Source organism: Pleuronectes platessa, chromosome 2, assembly GCF_947347685.1.
Source record: "Pleuronectes platessa chromosome 2, fPlePla1.1, whole genome shotgun sequence".
Classification (NCBI taxonomy): Eukaryota; Metazoa; Chordata; class Actinopteri; order Pleuronectiformes; family Pleuronectidae; genus Pleuronectes; species Pleuronectes platessa.
Genome location: NC_070627.1, coordinates 5,547,572 through 5,571,957, shown reverse-complemented (window position 1 = coordinate 5,571,957; position 24,386 = coordinate 5,547,572). Strand labels below are relative to the sequence as shown.

The 24,386-nt window shown below is 43.1% G+C and overlaps 1 protein-coding gene and 1 long non-coding RNA gene across 3 annotated transcripts; one reads left to right on the top strand and one right to left on the bottom strand.

Annotated features, from left to right (window-relative positions):
* Positions 1-659: 659 nt before the first annotated feature.
* On the bottom strand, positions 660-23,229 carry ece1 (endothelin converting enzyme 1). 2 transcript variants are annotated; one of them, XM_053433111.1, is made up of 19 exons: positions 23,032-23,229; positions 15,757-15,843; positions 13,376-13,514; positions 11,020-11,232; positions 10,753-10,877; positions 10,509-10,655; positions 10,314-10,379; positions 9,828-10,016; positions 9,152-9,294; positions 8,825-8,939; positions 5,777-5,887; positions 5,591-5,689; positions 4,254-4,331; positions 4,061-4,164; positions 3,649-3,759; positions 3,203-3,270; positions 2,904-3,094; positions 2,257-2,352; positions 660-1,593 (listed from the first exon to the last, which is right to left on the bottom strand). In XM_053433111.1, exons 1-19 carry the CDS (start codon positions 23,212-23,214, stop codon positions 1,417-1,419), a joined length of 2,442 nt encoding a protein of 813 aa, XP_053289086.1. In that variant the 5' UTR covers positions 23,215-23,229; the 3' UTR covers positions 660-1,416. The 2 variants fall into 2 exon arrangements, with proteins under 2 accessions (XP_053289086.1, XP_053289094.1); XM_053433119.1 differs by having other exon boundaries at positions 11,020-11,208.
* LOC128449816 (uncharacterized) lies at positions 15,753-23,065 on the top strand. Its single transcript, XR_008339914.1, has 3 exons — positions 15,753-16,123; positions 18,763-18,915; positions 22,890-23,065. It is a non-coding gene; the product is annotated as an uncharacterized LOC128449816 (long non-coding RNA).
* Positions 23,230-24,386: the final 1,157 nt, after the last annotated feature.

Below are 24,386 nucleotides of genomic sequence, written 5' to 3'. Positions count from 1 at the left end.
ATTACACATGAACCATTTAATTAATAATGAATATTGCACAGTAAAGGGAGTTTAACCATGATCCATAATGGGTGGATGTAGTATAACTGGCAGCAGATCTGCGTGTACGGTCTAACGGCTGCAGGAATGAGGCTTTGAAATGTAAAAATCTCATGAAAAGGTTTTGCATGATTGAAATTTTGTTTTGAAGCCTTAGATAATGTGTTAAAAAAAAGTTGTCGGTTTACAAAAGTACAGCACATTTTATTACAACTTTTACAATGTTGCCCCAGTGCAGTTTGTTCTCCAGGTAAATTATTTTGGTTGAATCATTATTTTGAAACTTTTCGGTCTGTTACCTCAGAGCAGAGTTTGCAGCACCCACTATTCAGATTGCCAACACATTCACACTTGTGAATCATGAGATATTTGTCATAGTTGGCCCACAGCTCTGATTTTAAACTCCAAAATGATGATGTTCTGAATAAAACTCTGGATCAGGGAGGCAGGGGCATTTGCTGCTGACCTATTGTTTGCTCTCCGGTGAAGTACAGTCCAATCACATGTACCATATATACTGTGTTATTTGTTATTCACAGACGTCATGTGAACCAAAGCTCTGTTTGTGCGTCAGAAAGACATTTCAAACAATTGAACAAACTGTAGACACGAGGCAGAGATGTTTTACGACTGGTTTTATTATACAAAATAATATTTGACTCATAAAAACATGGCTATGGCTTAGTCTACATGACCAAGTTCTGATTTAATCTCTATAAAATTTGACCAGATTATGCAACATGAAATATTACAAAGATTTAAAGACAAACTGTTGAAGCGCTGTTAAAATGTATTTAAAAACCAAAACTTAATGAACGGATTTAAATCTTTAAAAACCGGGTGTGAACCAAATTTTCATCTTCTACCAGATTTAAAAAATCTTGCAGCTTCCTGGTTCACTGTCACGTAAAGAATATCGCCATTACTAAAATACAATAACAATAAAACCGTAGCAGATCCGAGCGTAGTGACAAGTAACAAGTGAAAGAAACGTCACCTTGCTCATTCGTCACTATGTTTGTCACATAGTGACAAACAGCTTGTTTGACAGTGGTTCCCCTGCTTTCTGCGACTATCTATTTGGTTTCCAGTGTTCTAAAAGCACATTACATCCAGATCAGATTTCAGAAGTCATGGAGAGCGGTTTGCTATACAAGCAGTGCTTGAGGAGAAGCATCGAAGATTGAAATCCTCCGTACAGAGCAGGCACAGTGTGTGCAGATAAGGAGCCTCATAGTGGCAACAACAGCGGGAGTTTCAGTGGTTCTCGTGCTCCTTGTCCAGAGAGACTGTCAGTATCAAGCTATTAAAATAGCTGTTCTCCCCCACAAACGTCTGTTCACTCCTCGGTGATAAACAGCAGCAAGCGGTGAGGTATCACCAGAGCTCACACTTGTGTTTAGGGTTCATGGGAGCATTGGTTTTGCAGCCAAAGTGCTTTGAGAACTCATGTGAATTGGAGACGGTGCCGATGACTCGGAATCTTGACGGACTGTGTGGATCGGTGATCACGCCTTCGTGTGAGCTCTCCGGTGTCCTGACGGAGCACCATACCTGCAGCGTGACAACCAATAAACACATGAGAAGATTATTTTCTGTTGATTTCTATTGAGAATTATAGAGAGAGTTGAGACATTGGCCTGGTTTCCGACATTTTAATTAGAAAACTTCCTGGCAGATACATACATTTTGGCTTATTTTCTATTCTGTTACCTGACTGTGACGTTTGAGCCTCAATGTGCAGACTGATTTATGCGCAACGTTTTGACACTAGCACGCCGGTTTCACACTCGCTTGTCAACCTTAAATCCACAATTTAATATGTGTGCACAGGAGCATGAGGATTTTGCAGTTAGTTTGGAGTCATTCACAGTCCTGTGGGCGTCTTGCTCAAGACTTCAGCACAAATACACAGCGAATGGACTTTATAATGAAGTAGGAGACATTCTCTGTCCAGCAGTTAAATTCTTACAAAATAAATATATCTGCATATTCATAGATTGTTTTTTTTTGTAGGTGAGGGAAGCTGGAGGGGGGGGGGGGGGCGTAATTCTTATTCTTAATTTTTGTTGCACATCAGATATTATAGCAAAATACATTTTCATGTCTCAAAACATGTCTAGAGGGGAGCCTTAGTGATATTGTAAGTACAGTTATAGTATGAGCATGTCTACAGTAGAATAAAGTGAAAAATAAAATACCTTGATTGGTACAAACCTGTGCAAATCCTACGAAAAACAGCTGATGGTTGGTCATTCCCAGGGCGGGCAGCGTGGCCTCTTCTCCGTTCTTTTCGATCCAGTTCACATAAGCCTTCCAGGAAGCAAATGCTCATGTTACACACGTGCCATCAATCTTTTGCTCAGCACATGGAAAACTATACAGTCACATAAACCAAAGAATACATCAAAATCACTTTAGGTCCTCTACAGATTTACATGCACCATTTGATGTGCAACGTTTTTACTTGCATATGATTCGCTCATCTGCTTCCTAGCCCATGACCTTTCAATACATGGAAAGAATGTGTGCATGTGAAGAAGTAACCAGAGGCTGACAAGGCCACTCGTAACCACCTGTTGCATTTCCAGGCTTCACAGTAAACCAGACAACCTGCTTTTTCCAATACAGATCCATGTAGGCGACACACAACAGCCTTTACAAATAAACCGGAGCGATTGTTTCGTGACCTCTTAAAAATCCGACAGTTCACTTCGGTGACAAAGAGGTGACGATATAAAATGTCCATACATATCAAAAGGCTCTAGCATTTAGTTGTTTTTACACATCAGTGACAAAAAGCCATATTTTTCCTGAATGTAACAGACAACATTTGAGGGGAATTCTCGTTCCTGGACTTGTACCTTGTAGGCAGCTTTGAGTCCACCGTTGTCAGCGATGTTCTCTCCCAGGGTTTGTTTTCCATTCAGAGGCTCCTTGTTGATGGTGTAGTTTCCGTACTGCTCCACCATGCACTGAGTCTGCTTCTTGAACGCCTCCACTGAGGAGTTCTTCCACCAGGGACGCAGGTTCCCATCCTTGTCGTATTCCCTCCCTGTTTGAATGGAACAGTGGTATGTAACTCCGTTCTCTACCAAGTTTGTGTTTTAACACTATTTTATGTCATTATAATTATTTTAGAATAATATTACAAAGTACCCACCTTGGTCATCAAAAGCATGCGTCAGCTCATGTCCCATGACTACGCCTATTCCTCCGAAGTTAAGAGCCCTGGATAACAAAAGAGACACCTGTGACATCTGGTCTAAAGACTGCAAGTTTGTAAAAGCAGATGAGTGAGATAAGATAACTGATACAGACTGACACTCAATATGAAGCTGCAGCAAGTTAATTTAGCTTAGCATTGAAACTGGAAGCACAGAGCACATCTGAATCTCACATAAGCTGCTTTCAGACATGCACCGAACTTTCTGAGATTTACTTGAGGCACGTGTGAGAATGCAAATTAAGTTTTCCTTCCAGCCCCTTAGTAAAATGTCCTGAACATGTCTGAATGAACCCATGTGAATGAACCCATGTGAAAATACAGCAGGAAAATGTCCATAAAATCCACATGGACATTTGTTGATGTTTTATATCAAGACCTACTTGGGCCAGGATGGACTGTAGAACGGAGCCCGGAGAATTCCTGCAGGCAGAACCATCTCGTTCTTGGTCGGGTTGTAATATGCATTCACAGTCGGCGGGGTCATGCTCCACCTGCAGAAACGGACAGAGCCACAACATGAGGCGGACAACAAGGTCACTACAAATGAAGAATATTGATTGTGCCTGGTCTAGTGGGCCAGGCTGACAACTCATCAGTTTGGAGGGCATGGGCCCGATCTGCCCCACTCCCTCCCCCGCAGACTAACTAGAGACCAGGACCAGTTCAGCGGACAGAAGTTGGTTGTCTGGGAACATTTGTGGATGGAAGCGGCACTCTGCTGAGTCAGTACAATGAGAATGTGTCTCCCGGGCCGAGCGTGCGACCTCCTTTCTGGCAGGACGAGCCACTCACTGGTTTCTGTTGGGGGTTTTCCTCAGCTGGTCGGCTGTCACTCGGGCTGAGAAGTTGTAGTACTGCATGACATTTTGGAAGTAGAGATCTGACACAACCTCAAACTGAAAAGGGAGAGGATAGAAATAGTCAGTTTTTTTTTATTGTGAGATCAAATGAAAGTGACAGACCAAGCGGTTCCACGTTTACCTACATCATTGAACACTTTGTCCAGCTTGGTGGCGTTCATGATGAAGTCTGGATATCCCACCATGTTGTATATTGCGTCTGCCTGTGAAGAATAACGTTGGAAAAACTGTAAAAGACACATTTTCACACCAGGTGGCAGTGCTGTACTACTATTCCTTACTGGTTGTGTAAATTCTGCATGCAGGTCTTAGTTGTGTCTATTCTCTTTCTAAGAAGGTTTTGTCTTTCCTTGTCTCTATGATCTGTCGCAGCCATTCAAAATGTCAGGAATTGATATTGATCATTTAAATTGCACAAGTCACGCATTGAATAATTTTAGAATAACCCACGGTGCTGCCTTTCAGCATTTTGATTAATCTTCTATCAGGCCAATGTTTTCTTTGCTTAAAAACGAATACAAATAATAATGAAGATGAATGCTAAATAATAAAAAACTTCCATCCACGCTGTTTTGGAGCTTTTGAGTTCCTGAAACATACACATTTGGAAATGCTGGTGGCCCTGTGGCCCCAGAAATCTTTCTGTGGTATAATTGGGACAAAAACAGAAACGCTTTCTCTCTCATCCTGATTGGCTCTAATAAGTCGTGACTCGGCTGCCAGTGGTCGGCGCAGTCTTCTGGGGTTGTGTCTTGTTGCAGGTTGTCAGTGCCTGTGTGGACAATGATGATCTGGGGACGGCCAATAGAGTCTCATTGAAGCAGCTCTGACAAATGTCCAGTGCTGGAACACGTCTCTGCAAACCTCCATCAGTAACAACAACTACGCCTCTGGCTTGGCTGGCACAGTGGGTGGAGGTGTGGAGGTGTGGAGGTGGGGTAATCCTGGCCAGCAGGGAGGAGGTCTCTGCATGAGAAGAGCCAACAAACTTTCCCGAAGTGACTTTCCCAACCAGAGGCTGAGGGGTAAGAGGCCGGGGTGTGGTTGAGAGGCTCAGTCCGTGGGATGTGGGCTGAGAACAGTGGAGAGGAGCGCAGGGGGAATTAGGAGGTCTCAGGAACTGTAGCTACCTCCTGAGGCTCCTCCCTCTGCTCTCTGTGTCGTCCTGGACCCAAAGACTGGTAATCCTCCGTTACACTTGTTCCAGTTATTAAGAGGGGTCTATTAAAACAGTTCCATGCTGTCAGCTAGCTTTGGTCTATAGTTTTCTTTGTAACGATTAGAAATATTCAGGTTAAGAGACGTCCCTTAAACAGTATTTTCTACAATTAAGTGTTTTTTCTGCAGCTCAAGTATTGTCAGAGGTCATTTCTGGTGTTGCTGCTCTAAGATTACGTCCCTGTCTCTCTAACGCTCAGGTCTTAGGTTTGAAGGAAGACACACTGCAGGATCTCTCACCCACCTTTTCTTTGGCTGCTTTCTTTGTTTCCGGGTCCATCCAGCCCACATCCTTCAAGCTGTCCTCAAACGCCCATTTAATGTCTGCGACCATGTCCTCAGCCTGGAGCACAGAGGACACAGAGGGAAAGTCAGAAAAAAGAGCACATCATCTCACACAGCAGGCGGCCGATGAGAGAGAGAGACTTACAATGGCTTTACTCTCTTCAGCAAAGGTGTCTTTGACGAACATGGCTCCGAGAGCAAAGCCCAGGGCGATGTCGGTGTCGCTGACGCACAGCTTCCAGCGAGGAGTGCAGCTCTGCAACATCAGAATGAAACACATGAATACATCCTCAAGATATCCTCAATCTGATTAAAATGAGCTGTGGAGAGAACACAGGCCTCGTTCAGACCTGTATCCACGTCTGTCCTGAGCGGTCACATCACAGGTGCACAGCTTTGAGTTCGTCTGTTCACATCTGACTTTAAAAGACCTCTTGAATGTGTCTCCTGTGACCACATGTGATCTGATCTCACTTCCTGCTCTATATATGCAAATACGGACCTACGACATTTGAGTTGGACAAGAACAAACTATGTCCGTTCTGTGAAACCACTGCTCTATTGCCTCTGTTAAAGTATGATATTTTAATAGGCCTTAATCCAATGAAGACTGAGAAGTCCCAGTGATCCTTTGTTCAGTGGATTCAAGTAACAAAGAAAACAGTTGCGATCTTGAGAAATTCATGACCTCTGTGAAGCAGCAGTGAGCGGTTACCCCTCAGCAGCCTGAGAGACACGGTGTTCCTGCCGAAAGGAACAAGTGCTGTGTTTTTTTTTTGGTAGATAAAAAAGCAACAACAGGACAAGCCACAGGTCAACTCCTGGTCAATTTACACTCAAGACTGAAGCGAGGCAAGCGGGACGACCACCAGGACAGAAGACAAGAGGAGACGAATGGCGCAGGAGTGATTTCAGTCGGAAAGAGATAAAATCCTAATTTCTGAAGGGCTGTAACATATTATCGAGCGCTTCTTAGACACAGCCTTGAGCCTCAAAGACCGAAAAAGACTAACAAAGCCCTTTGATTTGATTATAAATGTGGGGAAATGTTTTGTTATTCTGCAAAAGTCAAAATCAACGATTTTTGGGATCAAATGAAACATTCTGGACATAAAGTTTTATCTGTTTTCATGAGCCTCTTCTTGTAATCTCAAACATAGAAAGATCTAAACATATAGTTAACACGTACACAAACATGACTCCATCTTATAACAACGATTTCACAACTTGAACAAATCAAAACCTCACGTTCAACCCACTCTGTCACTTTCCGTGGGTACGTAAAAGTCCCTATATGGAAAAGTCATTATCAGGTGAAGGGAAGGACAAGGACAAATAGAGCTGCATGTAAACGCAGACAAAGAGGAACAAGGAGGAAATGAGGAGTATTCTGAGCAGGCAAAGTTGTAAAGTGTGCTCGGACACATAGGCACAGATGGAAAAAGAGACAGTTTCGCACTCACGTTAAAAAGATACACAAAAGAGACACACAGCAAGTTAAGGACTTGTTATTACAGCTTGAACCCAGTGGAAAACAAGGCAGAGGAAACAGGATCTTGCTCAGATAAGAGCTGCAGTCACTGGAGCCTCCACAGTCAGGGAAATAAATCAGTTTTTCTTGCTGCAGAGTCAACACATTTCTCCCTTCTCACAGGTTTTAGTGGATAAACAACCTTGTTTGCTAATTAAAGGGTCAATTCAGCAAATGTACAAACACACTGTTTGGATTTACTGTGGATCTGAGACATCTGCCTCCTATACAACACAGCTGAGCTGAGTTTTGTGAGTGTTGCTCACCGCATTGGAAACAAAATGTAACGGTAACATCTCGAGTCGTTCCACTTAGAGCCGTTCACAGAGAAGTCGGTGAGTTATCTGAAGAAGACAGGTCACTGTTCCTGGAAAGAAGCTCCTATGTTTTCCTTTATATCTTGAATGCCAGAAAATAAAATTCCATTGCAAGCTATTTGTGGAGTATTTGCCAAAATCACTAAACCCGAGTATGTAAGGTCCAAAATATCCGCAGGGTTGAATACAATGAGAGGTAATTACTCACTAACACACATGACAAACGATTTAGTGATGTTTTATAGTTTAACCTTAAAATAATAAAAACAAAACAAACAATGATATAAAACTAAGAAAGACTTGTTTTAATCATCTTAACATGAAATATAAATCTTTTCGTCATTGTTAATTGTGTAGAAAGAGGTTTTCTGCAAATATGCTGATACCGATATGTCGGTGAAAATTTATACCTGCCAATATCATCATTACAAAATTAAAAAATGTATCATTCATTCACTAATATTATAAACTTTTGGTGGTACATGTAGTGTAATAATGTCCTTTATAGTTTCATGCACTGATATTTAAAATGTTTAATTGGACAATTTTTTTAATCACAGTACGAGGAGAGGATTTGTACAAATTCTTTTGAATTTATTAAATTCCTTGTCAGTTTGTAATGTTTCCCTCCATTCTTTCATAAAGCTGCTCTCACTGTGCCGAGTCTTTGAATTAATTCATATCAATACACCAATAAATTCGTTTTCTCTGGCTGAATTGTAGCTCTGTGAATCACACTCTCTTTGAAACCTCTGGAACCAATTTTTGGTTAATTTGTTGACACAGAGTTGAATGATTCAGGTTCCGCAGAGAACCGACAGAAAACGCTGGCCGATGATTTACAGTTCTTGTGAAATCTCGTCACAGTGGAGGGGAAAAGGCTCCGCTTCTCTTTTTGTTTTCCTTTATCTGCTCGCACCCGAAATGAATCCTCTGCCGAGTATCACACAAAAGAACAAGAGTTCAGGAGAAAAGCTGTGCAGCCCCAGCTGTTGGTCTCTGGGCCACTTCCTCCGACCATGCTGGACCTCTGAAATCCCACTGGTACCGGGGTTAAAAATGACTTTTTAAAGTAATTCAAATCATTTTCTCCGCCGTGTAGCAACTCCAATAAACATTAACCGTCGATCGTAAAACAACGACAAAGCAGCGACTGAGATACTCGCACGCAAGCAGTTCACAGACGGAAACTAAAAATACATTATCAGGATGAGAATCTGCCTGCAGGTCAAACAGGAACAGAGGATTACTTTTCGCACCGCTTAATCCCAGCCCTGTGTTTTAATCCACGTGAGTCACGTTGGATCACAGTGTTTTTAAAAAAAGGGCCTGAATCTTTTTTTACCTTTTTGGTTCCGTACATGACCTCGAGGAAGCGCTGCTCAGCATCCTGGAACTTTTGATCCAAAATGGAAACCATCTTCCTCACCACCTTCATGATCATGTAATTGTTGAGGAGGCTGCAAAGAAAATATCACGTTGGTTACTTCAATACTGCCTGAATGTTTGTAGAAGGGGTTGTACTTGTACATACACAGTTTACAGTGTAAAGTGTAGCTTCTTCATTCCGGTTTAACTGCGTCATTATAAATCAAAGTAAACACACATTTGGTAGCTTCGCTCTTTTTCACACGTCAATGGAAAAACTCTGATGCGTGGCTGATCGCCTGACCTTTTGTTTGTTGTCTCTATGAGCATAGAGACTTTCTGGAGGTACTCCTTGGCGTAAACAACCACGGGCTCCGAGTCGTTGAGCGGCACTGGAGAGAACACTTCTCTGAGGTACGGCATCCAGTTCACTGCAGGAGCCAGCGTCTACAGACAGAGACACAACACACACACACACGATGGAAAAGGTCTCAACACAAACATGTACAGCTTCCTAATACGACTTCCCACAACCCCTGTAGCGGCACTAAGCTGCCTTCAGACATGCAGAGGGGCTGTATGTGAGAATGCAGATGTCTGAGTCAGTTGCTCCCGTCATGTCCGGCTGAGCCCACGTGAGAATACTGCAGGAAAATATACAGCCAGCAAGTGGGCGTGTCGATGACAGGATGAAAAACATGTGGAAGATACCGACAAATATATCGACTTTGAAAGAAAACCGCAATCGAGAGCTTTTGACGAAAAAGAGCAGACGCCACTGTCAATGGTAAATCACCTAAAGGACGTTTTTCTGTTGTTTTGAACGCGTCTGACTCAGACAATCAACCGCTGCGTTCTCCAATGTCGATATATCAGCAAACTCCGATAAAACACCCAGAGTTCATGTCTGAAAACGGCTTAAGATTCATGATTTGTAGAAAAGCGGTGTGCCATTTCTGTTGATTCATTAAGAAACTCACCGACAGATCCTTGGCCTCCATCTTGTGGTAGATGAGCTCTTCATCGCGCCTCTCCTCCTGAGGGACTGTGATGTTGGCCAGAGATGTTTCAAAGTCCACAATCTCCATCATCACTGCCTGAGACGTTTCCCTGGTGCCTCCCAGAAGAACCCCTAACTCCACTAGGAAGCTGAGGTATGCTGTCAGATACTGGAAAGGAAGCGAGGCGGAGATGGGGGAGGTCGGGAAGACGAGGGTCGTTTCAGTGGTTTATAAAAAATGTAATTAGGTCAGTAATCCTAAACGATGCAAATACAAGAGAAACTATGCAGAGTTTTTCTTTTCTTTTTTCGCCTGAAGCTGAAATATTTAACTTTTAATATTTCCAGACTTTCTCAAAATGAGCAATGAGCCACTGGATATGATTTTCATTACAGAGAACATCTGGATTAGCTCTCCAACTCTGTCCAACTCAGTCTAACTTCTAGTTAACAATGTGCACAGTACCTTTTCATTTGCCGTTTTGTTGAGGTAGTAATCCCGTGAAGGAAGTCCCAGACTGGACTGATCCACCTGGAGTCAAGAGAAACATCCAATGACTTTTAGCTCACAAACAGCCTCTGGCTTCATCCCTGTGTTTCCAGGCCTGCAGGCTACAGGGTCTCAACAAAGATAAAACATGCCCCCGGTTGAGCCGCTCACCTGGATGATGTTACTGTTGGAGTTTTTCGAGTCGGTGCTAACAAACACAGTGAAGAAAGGCGACGTCCGGTAATTGCCTGACACCATTTGCAAAACTTCATCGAAGTTGTCCTTGTCCCAGGGTTCTGTCAGGGCCCATCCCCCAATCTAAGACAGACGGGGATTAATCAGACACTCAAAGTCACCCGCATCCAGGGAAATTAATTATTGAACTATTTTTTATAGCTTTGGGAACTGGGCATACCTGGCTGATTAGCTCCTGTAGTGGTTTAGCTCCCAATTCCTCGATCTTGGCCTCATTCATGCAGGCCTGATAGTATCGCTGGGCCTTTCCCTCAGCCTGACTCACACTTTTCATCGTCTTGTTTTCTGATTAAATAAAGATAGAAAAGAAATTGGATGTGAATGAAAAACAAGGCGTTTCCCCAGCTCTGGAAAAATAATCTTGCTACCTTTGCCTGGGGTAAAGGCGGCTGAGGACACGGTGCAGAATTCATACAAGGGCCTTTACCTAATAATTGCTTCATTACAACCATGTTGTGCTCCCAGAGGTTGCTGAAAGGTCCCCAGCGGGACTTGCCCTCGGGGAGGGGGTTGTTCTTCATCCAGCCCCCACAGGCAAAGTTGTAGAAGTCATTGCAGGGGTCCACGGATCGATCCAGGGCTCCCATCACTGTACTGGCCACAGTAACGCACGGCTCTGTTAGGCACAAGCCAGGGTGAGCTGCACAAAGTAGATTTAAACAAAATTTACCACTAACCACCACCGAGCAACCCAAGGAAAAAGTCATTAACATCCATGTCAGTCAACACAGAATAATGTACCTGCAGAGAGAAATGAAATTATTACAGGGACAATAAGAGACTTTTTGGGAAAGTTGCTAAAGTTTTTCCAGAAAGCTACAAGGTGCTTTCATTTTGTTGGAATTTAACTTCATTCAGTGAGTGGTCTTAAGGCCCTTCAGCTTTGCTCCAGCCCATAAAACAACTTTGAATTATCGGAGAATATTTCATTTTGGACATCCAAGTATTCATGCAGGTTTTCAGACCATCCACAAATTATTACCTAAAACGCGGTAAAAGCCAAGATATACAACCTGCAGGGAATATTTCTCCATGTAGAAAATTGGCTGTTGCCGACTGATAAATAAATAGAGAGCATATGAACAGATGAGGGTGAAGGAGCCTGGGAAACTTCAGGTTAATCACTTTCATCTGACCTGGCTCGCAGATAAACGTCACTGCTCCTCTTCCTGTGTCTGTTCCTGCATGTGGCTTCCAAAAACACATATTTTCCGAGAATGGATATTTAGTTTTCTGTCTAGAATCATTTTCAGAGGCGACGACCGGAGGCCTTCTGGCTGGTCTGCTATATTTTAAAGTCTAAACACAAAAGCTGAAGAACAAGAAGAGCTTTAGAAAAATGTCAGTGTTTAGAGAAGAGCCGGTCGTCACGGAGCAGACCAACGGCTCACGATTAATATTTGACTCGGTGTAACGACTTTCACCTCCTGCCCATATAAGGCGATGAGACAAAGACGGAGACACAGAAACAAGCAGTGATGAGATTAGAACCCGGAGGAGACATCATCCTTGTTCCTCTTATTATTTCAAAGTGTGATCCTGACATGTGGCTCTGAATGGGAGGAAGTGGCATTAGGTTTCCCATGGTGCATCTGAGGAAGCTCGACCGTTGATGGTAAATCCACAAGCACTTTTTCCATAATGAAAAAGCTCAGGGGAGTGATTTAGAGTTGTTTTTCGCAGGCTTAGCCAAAGGTGTGGCTTTAAAAGAAATAATACAGTGCATATACTGTATTAATTGTCTCAGTCCTGTTTGAACTTAAAAGCCTCTCAGAGCTTCCAGATCTTTTTTTAAACTTTTCTTTTGTCTTTCAGCTCAAACTACACTTGTTTTGATGGAATCAGCTTCATTACTTACTTTTTTTCCCCGATTTATAACATATTCGTATATAAAACAATAACACACAGAAACGTGGTTGTTTTCAGACACTACAAAACCGGTTCTGATGATGGAAACGTTACTAAAAATGAAAAGTCTCAGATGACATTGTAGGAAAAATCCTTATTCCTTTTCTCACAGACAGTTTAGATGAGTCGATCACTCTTCATATTTGCAAGATAAATATGAAGCTGGAGCCACCACCAGATTATCTTGGCACAAAGAGTCTGTCTGTTTAAAGATATTAAGATCCACACCTCTAATGCTCACTGAATAACAAAGGACATCCTGTTTGTTTCATCTGCACAAAGTCTACAAAGAGCAGTTCACTGGCAATTAAGTAGTCCAGCACACACCTCTTGTTAAACAGTGTGGGAGAGCCGAGGCTAACTGTTTGCCCCTGCTTCTACTGTTTCTGCTAAGCTAAGCTAACCCTCTCCTGGCTGCAGCTTCATATCATTTGTCTTATCCGACTCGGAGCTAGAAAGAAACTAAAGCTAACTTTTGTTGAACAGCTGAACTACTTTCTTTAAAACCTCCTCCGTTTAGTGTGTGGGATTTTTTTATTGTCAATTAATCTTGTTTTTGGAAAGGTGATTGAAAACATATTCAATAAATAAAAAGAAAAATCAGAACAAATAGCACAAAAGCAGTTTGATCTACAGCCCGACCGATACTGACTTTGGCCGTTGCTTCGAATTTTCACATGTTATCGGCCCAAGGAAGAAATTTGGAACCGTGATACATTCAGTATTAATACTACTTAAATCATCAGGTAATTGTGTAATTGGTCGAGCTGGAGTTCAAACAGGAGTCACCTGGTCAGCCCACCACACAGAAAATGCAGGTGTATTCCCAGTGTATTCCACAGCATCACCGATTTTGAATAGAACCTCCGACTCACTCTGTTTGTAGAAGACCCCAGTTGTGATGAGAGATATGAAAAGGCCCAGGGTCACGACGCACACTAGAAACATAACCCGCTTCTCGCTCTTGGTCCGGTGCCGACAACACATGGGGCTGCGGCCGTTCAGCAGATTCACCTGCAAAAACAAATAGAGAATAAAAAAAACTTGAAGCGTTTCATCGAAAAAGTCAAATATGAACATTTTGAAGAGATTAACAGACATAAAATGACTTAAAAATCTACTTTAAGATACACAAATATAGACACTTCATACTGTCATCGTGCTGGACTAATGCAGTTAGGAAAATACTTTGTGGATTTCAAACAGCTTCTTTCAGGATCTGATGACAGATTTGGTTTCAAAGCTCAGCGACCTTTTCAACCCTCCTACACTGAGAGGCATTTTCCTATTGTTCCCTCTCCTCTGGTTCAGCACAGAGTCATGGAGAGAAGTTTCCCTCTGCCCCAGATTGAGAAATCGACACAATAATCCTGCTGAACCGTGTCTGATGATTTTGTGGCTGACCTATAAAGTGAGCAGGAAGTCGAGCGACAGAGTCAAACGAGGACGACAAACCAAACCACCAGTCGATTCCAGAGGAAAAAGTTTTTAAAGAAACATTCCCCAGAAGAAGAATTTAGAAGTTGGAGGAACTTCCTGTCTTTGTGGTAAATTAATGGACTTTTTTTATTGTTGATGGAATGATTGGTGCAGCCGACCTCACAACAGCAAACGCCGCTCCTCCATGTTTTCTGGTGAAGGTTTCTCTTTCGACGAAAGCCACCAGGGTAATTTATTTCCTAAAGGAATGAGTCCAGCGTGGCCGCTCACAAATCCTCCCCAGGGCACCACTTACCACTTGAAGTGTAAATAAAGGACAGATCGAACCTCACATATATCTTGTGGGGGTCTATTAGCCCTTGAGGACTGAATGCTTAAGGCTCAGATTTACTGCTGTGAGCCCCAGTGGCTTCTTAATCTCTTGAGCTTGCTGTGTTTGGTTGGTTTGGAGCTAAACGTTTTGAATTTAGTGAAACCTCACTAGCCAGGTTTTCACCACTGTCCATTAGTTCGTTTGTTCTTCAGCAGGATGACGAAAAAAACTGCAGGACGGGTTTCCACGAAACTCCGAAGGATGCAACGTAGGCCAAGAAAGAACCCACTAAACTGTGCTGTGGATCCAGGATTCTTTTTTATCATTTACATTAACAAAAGTTTATTTTTTACTGATTTTCATGGATCAAACACATTGACTCAAGCATTTCATTGCCAGCGAATGCTTAATGACATTGTTGTGCATTTGATAATAAACTCTTGAATCTTTGAATTTGAATTTAGGGGATTTGGTCAAATGTCCAAGTCGGGAAGTAGATTTTCTTTCAGCTGCTGCACGTTTTCAAATAGAGCTAGAAACCGGCAACTACCACCAACGCATGGTTGAGATATGATGAAGGCAGAATCGTGGCAGTGTCTTGAATTCAAACACTTTTTCTGAGCTCTGATCCAATAAATTATCGGAGATATGAATCTGACAGCAGTTAAACATCTCCTTCATTCAACCTCATAAAACTTTAAGGCCCCTTATTGTCTATAAAAGACCATTCAATCCTTTAAAAGAGATATTTAAAGGGTGGCCAGAGAACACTGCTTAGTCATGTCATCTTTAAACCCAGAAGTAAGAAGCAGAAACTCCAGGAGTGACTCAACACTAATGATACAATATGCTTTGTGATCACAGGCCTGTGTGAACATTGCGCTGTTTGACAAAAGGGATTCAGTTCCAAAATCCTCATGATCCATTTTAGCAAATAATCTCCAATCTCAGGATTAAAATTTGATTAAATCCTCATTAAATCGTAACCGACACAAGGGTTTAAGATTAACAGGATTCAGTCAGTGTCTGTCTGCGTAAAGGCAGCTCGGTGTGACTGATCTATCTCGTTATGCTGACGTGGACATTTAATTGGTTGTCAGGCCCGTCCCTTTAAAAAGAGATCTAAATTTCAGCGAGGTTTTCTGACTGGAAAATGATCATTTACATCTCATATCCCATAACGGACATTGTGTCAATACAGAATATACAGCATCCTCAGTGCAACCCTGAAGCATGAGCTTAGCAAATGAACTCCAATTTGAAATTCAGGCCTCCAAAGAAATATGTCCTCGTCTTCCAGTCACAGGAGACAGAGGGACGAGTGAGCATCACACAACAGGCGAAACCCGGTTAAACAGGATCATCTGCAGTGAAACCATCTTCCTAAGTCGATTTTTACATTACAACACATACAGTGAGAAAGCGTCTACACTTCTTTCCTAAGTAATGTGGAATTAGAAGTTCTGTGCATTGCTTAGCACAAGGTGTTTTGTGCATGTTTACCTGCATGGGAGATGAAGGATAGATGTCGTCGGCTGTGGAGTCCACCAGGTCCTCCTCGTCCAACGTGGCTCTTTTGTACGTTGACATCTGAAAAGTCAAATGGAGAAAAGTCTCTCTCAGTGCTTCCATCCTTCAACCCCTCTCCTAACTCTCCCCCACCTGGTGTGTGTGTTTGTTTTTGAGAGAGAGAGAGAGAGAGAGAGTGTTTGCAGTTTGACGGCTACTCGTCGACAGTCTCTGAGGCTCCTGGGCAGGGCTTCCCTCCAATATCCATGGGGAGGAATCTGGTTTGTCTGGTTGGAGCTCTTCCCCCTCAAACACTTTGCAGTTTGCTTACACAGACTGCGTCGCTCCTCTCCTTTCAAAGGTATGTTTCTCCCTGCTCGCCTCAACACCATCTCTGAAATCCCTCATGGCCGATAGCCCTGGGAGGGGGGGGGGGGGCAAATGTCACAGCACGGACAACAGCCTCATCCTGAACGTCCTCCTCTGAAAAACGCTGTGTGGCTCCTCTCTATGCAGCGTTGCGTGGCTCTAACACACAAACTTCTTTCAGGACTTCCTCCTCAGCCCGGTCTGTGCAAACACGGCACGGGAGAAGACGGAACTAGTGAAAAACAGGAAGTAGCACTGACTACAGCGACTTGCACTACTGAGACTGAGAGTGTGGGAGTGATTGTGTTTTTGTGTGCGCGAGTGTGTGTGTGAGTGAGTGTGTACATTCCCCCCATTGTGGTTTCAGTTATGTTATGGGAGGGAACCCAACAGTTGTATAGTTTACACCCAGGGTCGTTTTCTATAGGTCACAACGAGAGCCGGGGGAGGAGCGTGGAGAAATGCACCTCCTCCCACGAAATGCTTGGAGTGGCTGCCCCTGGTGACGGTTACCTGATAGGCACGGCCGTCACTCCTTGTGTTGTTTAAACCCCCCCCCCCCCCACCCCACCCCCCCAGGGCCACTCGCACGTCACCCAGATCCTGCGTTTACTCCTCATTAAAGGAAGGAAGAGTCCGTCAGCTCAAGGAAGGCCACAGGAACTTACAACTTAAGAGTTAAAATATAGTAATCAAGCTCAGCTAAATTGAGATGTACCTTACTTATAATAAATGCAATAATAAACTTTATTCATGTAGCCCTTTGACCAAAGGTACAGTGTTTCACTGAAAGAAAAATAACAGATAATCAAAACAAGAGGAAGATAATCAGCTAATAAAACAGATCGGGACTCAAATTAAGTTCCATATGTGAAGTATTCATCAATGTTTTATGATAAAAAATGTTTTAAGAAGATTTAAAATGCAGTTAAGGATGTTGTGTGTCTGATCTCAGTAGGTTAATTCCTCCCCAGTCTCCGGGCCCAGTCACGCTTTGTCAGCAACTGTGATCTGCAAATAACCAGCAGAGCTCCATTCACAGGTTTAAGTGAATGTGAATGAAACCACAGCAGGTTCACAATTCTGTGATGTAGTGGGAAAGACTGGTTTTAAAAGCGATGAGTAGAATTTCTAAATGTATAATTCATTAAGACTATGTAGGGCAGACCACAGGCATACTGCATTCCTGATTTTGTTCAAGACAGCACGATTCAGAGCAAATGTAAACAAATTGCTTTATCCGCCTCAAAAAGAACTTGTTTGCCAATATCAGTTTCTCAATTGAGAGACTATGCAGCTTTTTCCCACCATTTAGTGTAGTTTATATAGGTTAACGATCACATTTGTTCTCTTAATGGTCTGCACTTATATAACTCTTCTCTTTATGACCACTCAAAGTGATTTACAGTGCATCATCTATTTACCCTTTCTCTATCACACATCACTGCCACAGCCCTCCAGGGCAGTTCAGGGCTCAGGCTCTTTCCTAAGGACACTATGGCACACTGGCTGGGGGGGGCCGCCAACCTTTTGGTTAGCAGACATCTCACTCTGTATTCTGAGCCACTGCCGCCAACATACCACAACTCATAGCCTTAACAAATTAGAGCTAAATTGAGAAAGTAATTGGTAGATTCATCGCTAAGGAAAACTCGAATGGACAGACTGTACCTCTATCAAGGACCAGCAGTCAAACATCTGGATCATTCACCAGATCCAGATGTTCATTTGGGTCTGCACCAAATTGCATTCACTCTCCTAAACGTGTGTGAATTTAAAAAAAAATCTAAATCAATGATTTACTCTCTGAGATATCAGTGAAAATGCTGAAATCCCAACGTTCAGGTAAGTGGAAAAAAATCCTGGATCCACAACAACATTTCTTGGGATCTTCCCTATGGTTGTTCCCTGACCCACACCATATCTTTCCAATCAGTTTCAGGGTGAGAAAAGCAGCAGTTTGTGTGTAATCCTGTCAACTAACAGACACACACAAAGCATGTTATTGTCTGAACACTAAACAGACTGCTCCACCTTAAACCAAAGGTCCAGCAGCTTTAAATCTGATTCTGACACTACGCCTCCAACGCAGAGAGAGGAGGGCAATAATTAACATCAGCTGCCTGTCAGCCAGACAGAAATATATACCTCACCCCAAGGTGGTTGCTCAATACACTGCACAACAAGAGAGGCAGTGGTTTTGTATCTGACGCAGAGATGAGTTCAAGGGAAAATACAGATTCTATTCAGTAGGAGTTTTACACATACATCACATGTGTAGCCAGATTCTAAAAGAGCACACGAGGACTGTCTCTGTTTTATCAGCACAATCTCAGGCTCTGTTCTTCTTCTTCTTCTTCTCCGGCCTCCATCTTATCATCCATCCCCACACAAGACGAACCAGAGACTGAACAGAGATGTTGACTTAATGGAGACGGATGAGAGTTTCTCATAAACACAACCGGGAGCCCAGTCCAGTCGCAAGATCCGCACTTTATTTTGTTTCCCACTTGTTTCACATAAACATCCCTCGGAGGAGAAAAAAAAAAATCATGTTCCTCAACACAAACATTCCAGAGAACTCCGGGCAAAGCGGGAGACTGATTCCTGTTAAATCTTGTTTTCTATCAGGACAAGATGCCACAACTCAGGGCCCAGGAGGGAACTCGACACCACAACAACGAATAAGCATTACACAAGCATCCGAACCCTGTCTGTGCTGGTGTGTTGTTAGCAGCTTATGGACGAGTGAAGTGATGAAAGATGCAGAGAGACACAGAGAGGGTGAGACGTGAGAGGACACTGATGGTTTTTAAGACGCGTTCAGGAACTCAAATGGTTTTAAATGATCTGCAGCTGAAGGCAAGAGGCCCGATATTGATGTTTGACTTGTTGTCTTTACACAAACACAAACACACACAAAAATTCACATTACTGCTGTTTCATTTACCAAAACATGACGTATTCAAACTGAATTAACTTCACAAAGGTGTAAAACTTCTCATAATTATCCCTGAACTCTTTTTTCTTCAAAATGACCCTCACCAATTGTTGAATAAATAAAACTGCGAAATGAGATGAAACCACACAAATTAAAGTCTGGACCCATTTTAAAACCAGAGAGTAAAACAGGTTTGAGTTGAGTTCTAAAAGTGTCCAAAGCTGGTGAGCTCCTGATGTTTAACTGCTCCACAGTTAGGGGGGCCACTGCAAAGGCCCAAACTCCTGTATTCTTCAATCTGGACTTTGGAACCCAGAGATCAGACCTCAAGTGATCACGTGAGTGCAAAGTTAAACAATCAGAGGCACTAAACCGATCAATGAAATCCTTAAATGAACCAGGAGCCGGGGTATGGAGGCCTGAACAGATGAAATGAGGTCTCACTTGCTTGTTAGAAAACAGAGCTGCAGTGTTTTGTACTAGTTGCAGCTGAGACGACAAAGACTGGCTGACACAACCGAGTTGAGACTGTTGCAGTCACAATGCAGAGCAGCAGATCTCAGTATCTAACCGCACAGAACCTGTTGTTGTCCTCGTCACGCACACACACTCACTGTTTCCCAACACTTCCCTGGCATTGAGCAGATGTGATTGCACAGTCCAACGCTGCCTTCCCTTTCCTGTCGGTGATACTCAATGACTAACATCAGCCGTTTCTTGGAAAAATTAGGCCCCTTGGACTTTTCTGTCTGAAGCAATGAGTCACGATCGTAAACGACGCAATCCTGAAACTTTGGAGTCACACATGAACAAACATCCACGCCACAATCCACTGCAATAGAAGCGGCCTCAAGTAACATCTGCAAAAACCGAGACTGATACCGAGGAGTTCCTGTTGATGCCCTTCTAGTTGCTGGAAGGCGCCGGCAGTGGCACCTGGGAGCCATTTGAGAATACAGTAAGACGCAGTTCTCACACGTAAGAGGCTGTGGTCAAGGTCGGTGCTGGAACCTCCTATTGTGTCTTACAGGGCGTGAGGGTGTCTTCCCACAGAGGAGCCCCTGGTATGAGGGGGTCAGTATGCCGCGGTTCCTGGAAGCGGCGTGTGGCCTGCGACCTTTGAGTGAGGCCGTAAACCACAGACATGCGTCACCGATCCTTCAAACCAGACGATTATTTGTAGCGCAAGGGTGGGGGGGGGGGGGGGGGGCATTCCTCCAGGAATAACTGGAGCATGTTTGTGTTTGGGATTGGCTGCAGCGTGTATACGTGAGGTGTACAGTTCATCTCTGAGGACAAGAATCTATAGAAGGGGCTGTCGAGGAGGAGGAGGAGGAGGAGGAGGAAGGAGACTCCTCCTGCAGATGATTTACGGCTGTGTGTTTGACGCAAGCTGGCAGTAAACACATTTTGCCTCCAAAGAAAGGCGGCTCATTACACACCACTGTGGTAATCCAGGCAGATGCTGATTCTATAGATGTGGCTTCAGACCACAGGAGGATCAGTAATTAAAGGCTGCACCAGTAAAACAATCCGAGCTTCACATTCAGCTTGACAAGTTACTCGACCTCTGTGACTGAAGGCTCGTCATCGTGCAAATACTCGTCAGTTTTTAATGTGTGTTGTGCTCATAACCTCAGACGCCATCAACCGACAGCAATGACCCAAGACAACTTGATCTGCAGGTGTAAAAACCACCATTTTTGTTAATCCCAGAGGAAGAGTGCGGCTGGGAAAAACATTCCAGAGATACCACCGTGTCATACGTAAACACAACCACATTGAGCTCCAACGACAACAAGACTTGACAGGAACGGTTCAAAGAGCTTTCGCATGACTCAGCTCTTTGGTCGGCTGAAGGTAAAGTGCACACGCTGCCCACGTGAGGTCAGGGCCGCGTTCATGCATCGACCGAAGCAAAACAAACATTCAGACGATCGCTCAACGTGCAACACTTTCATTAAATACATAAAATCACTGCAGCTCTTTTATCTTTTGGGACCAGTCCCCCCCATGTTTCTGCCTGAAGGCCGCAGATAAAGACAGAGTTGTCCCAGGCTTCGGCTCCTGACCTCTGACGTCAAGACACCACTGGAATTTTCTTTCTTTTCGCAGCTCAGGGATGTTTCCTTAGGGGAAAACACCCTGATAATAATGTCAAGTATTAACAAACCACAAGAAAACAAAGCTACTTTCCCAGGGAATCAGCTTTGAGTGGGATTGTTAGACTAAGCTGAGGGAGTTTAACCGGAATCATAACAAGTTTGGTATATTTTTAGTGGTTAGCGCTTTATTTTAAATGAAATAAAGAGCTTGCGTTTTCCCCTCACATGGTTATTAATATGCCGGCTACTGCAGCTCGGGAATTCTTCGGATTCTTGGATCGACAGAACAACCCGAGTCATTCTCCCATGGGCACGTTTCAGGTGCTTGTGCGTTTATGAGCAATAAACAAATCTCCCCCAACCAGGTGTTCTATCTCTCAGTCTAATCTATAATAAAGTTGATTAAATCTGATTTTATTTCCTAAATGTAATTTGAAGAGCTCCTCCTCGGACTTTCTTCCAGCGTGAGCTGAGCATTAATATGAGCGGCACACGGAAGCTTGTTTACAATGAGTGGTTCCAGCCCCGGGTGGAGACAGATAACAGGAGATTACCTGTTCCCACTGTTGTTATGGTGCCCCGCAGCGCACCCGCCATCACACCGAGGTAATGAATAACCGCAGAGCAAACCAATGTCCCTCCAAGTGCGACAAACCCAGAGCCCTGTAATGTTATTGAACCAATCAATCACCCGCTCGGGGAGATCATCAGCTTCTGTGATCGGTGATCTGTGTGTTCCAGGCCTGGTGCAGTGAAAAAAAAAGGAAAAAGAAGGCTGAGGCAAGCTGTTTAACAGGATTCTGCCAACCTGTTTTGAATTAGCAGCACAGGGATTGTTTAAAGCTTTAATTGCTGCATGAACAACAATTTAATTGCTTTGGAACAGCACATTAAAGGAGAACTGGTCTTCGGTTTAAAAAGGAAACGCAACGGACACACACAGGAAGCCGACATGAAATGAAAGCAACGTAATCTGGATTCTGGGAAAAGGCCTTTCACCAATATCAAGAATCAGTTCACTTAAAATGTCCATTTAAATTGCTTTAGTTTCTGTGTAACTTCTACTTGTAAGAACTATATGAATAAAGTTAGCTGGCATGCTTTTCTCCCACTGTTTCCATAAAACGATTAATAAAAATGAACTCTTGTTTGTGAATGATTTTTTGCTGGGCTAAGCATTGACAGTCGAGTTCAGAGAAACAATTCAAAAACAAAAACCTGTCACATGTGCCACTTGGAGACATTTCTAATTCAAGCATCTGCTCACTCTATCTCCCCTCCGATAGGAAAATTAATCAATTTTTAATACTTCCGCAGCCATTAAATACAAAACACAGACATGCACCAGTTTGTTGTGGCTGCTGGGTCCTTCTGGTTCTGTGGTTGCAGCCCAGAGGCTTTGAAAACGATGCACAGGGCCACTGGAAATGATTCAAACGCTGGACTGGTCATTTCATGTTGACTGTAAAAGTCAGTGGAAGCAGCCTGAGCGTCCCTGAGGCTCTGATGGGGGAAAACAAATCGAGAAACTGACTCAAATAGGAAGGACAAATGCAGATGTGTATCTGCCTGAGGGGGGGTGGATACTGCATATGATGTATTATAAAAGGAGAAATTAATGTCCCAATAGAGAAGGATGAAAACACACACTTTCACACGACTGTTTAACACTGGACTGTTAAATAATTACACACATTTTCTGTGATTTCCAGGGGAAGCAACACGTTGACGTTTCTGTAAACAACACGCCACGAGTGATGAGTCCCCGCGTGGATCTGCGCTGAAGGGGGTTCTCTCTCGCCATTAGTCGCCCATGTGTGTGCGGGGTCTCGGTGCGAGGAGCCGGGGTCTTACCCTGCTGATGCTGCCGGGGGCTCCGGTGCCGCCGCTGCTGCTGCTGCTGCTGCCGTGACTCCGGTGATCTTCTGACCGGGGAACCGTGAGCGAGCCGCGGGTTAAAGTGACCAAAGAGGCTGCGGCTGCTCCGTCAAGATGGTTCACTGAAAACACGCCCTCCGCCCACAACCCGGAAGTCATGTCCGCGCGGTCGTCTCTTTAACCCGAAACCCTCTCCCGGTCCTGTCTCCCTGTGTGGGAGAGACAGCGTGCGTCACAGCGGGAGACATCTTTCTGTCTGATTAATGGTTAAATAAAGCTAATAAATAACCTACGCGAGTGTAAATGTTTGTTTTCAACACATCATGGGAGCATTGGTCCATTTAATATGAGTTGGAGCACGTGTGTTGGTCCTTTTAAATTAAAGGTTCAGTGTGTAGACTTTAGTGATGTCTAGTGACATCTAGTGGTGAAGTGTCATATTGCAGCTGAATACCCCTCAGCTCACCCTCTCCCTCCAAACATGAACCTGTGGTATCTTCAGTTTAGTTTGTCCAGTTTGGGCTACTGTACAAAACATGGCGGCCTCCATAGAGAAATCCCACTCCTGATTTATATATATATATATATATATATATATATATATATATATATATATATATATATATATATATATAACGTTTCTAAATACTAAGGGCTCATTCTAGGGTAAAGAAAACAATTTAGATGAAACACATGAGTCAAAACATCCCTAGGATTATTTATATTCAATTGTTGGCAATAGATCTATTAAACCTAAATCTTACACATTGAACCTTTAACAACGATTCAGTTTTCAGCTTTATCTTAGACTCACTTTTATTTCTATTGTTATTTCTAAACTTGCACTAGAATTTTCTTATTTATCTTATCTATATCTTATCTTATCTTATATTGTCTTATCTTAGATCCATCAATATGAAGATACCAATAAAGTAAAAAGCTAAATACAGCACATAAATATAGTATACAATCATCACAACTCAGGCAAACAGACTTTTGCTCCAGATATTTCTTGAAAACCAAGATAAGTACCTCACTCTAGGTACTCGCCCTGAAGTTTCTGCATTTTTCCTCGTATTAATAATACATTTTCTACCCTTGTCTGGGGACAAAGGTGGAGGATGTTGCATATTGTTAAGCTCTATACAAGGCAAATTGGGTTTTGCAAAGGTGGGTTATACAAATAAACTGATTGATCTGTATTTCACGTATTGTGTATACTTTTAATCTAGCTAATTTCAGAGGGAAATGTGTACTTTTGACTTCCCTGCTTTAATTATACTGCTGTACTTATATAAAAGTATCAATATGAAATGTTATGGATGTTCTTT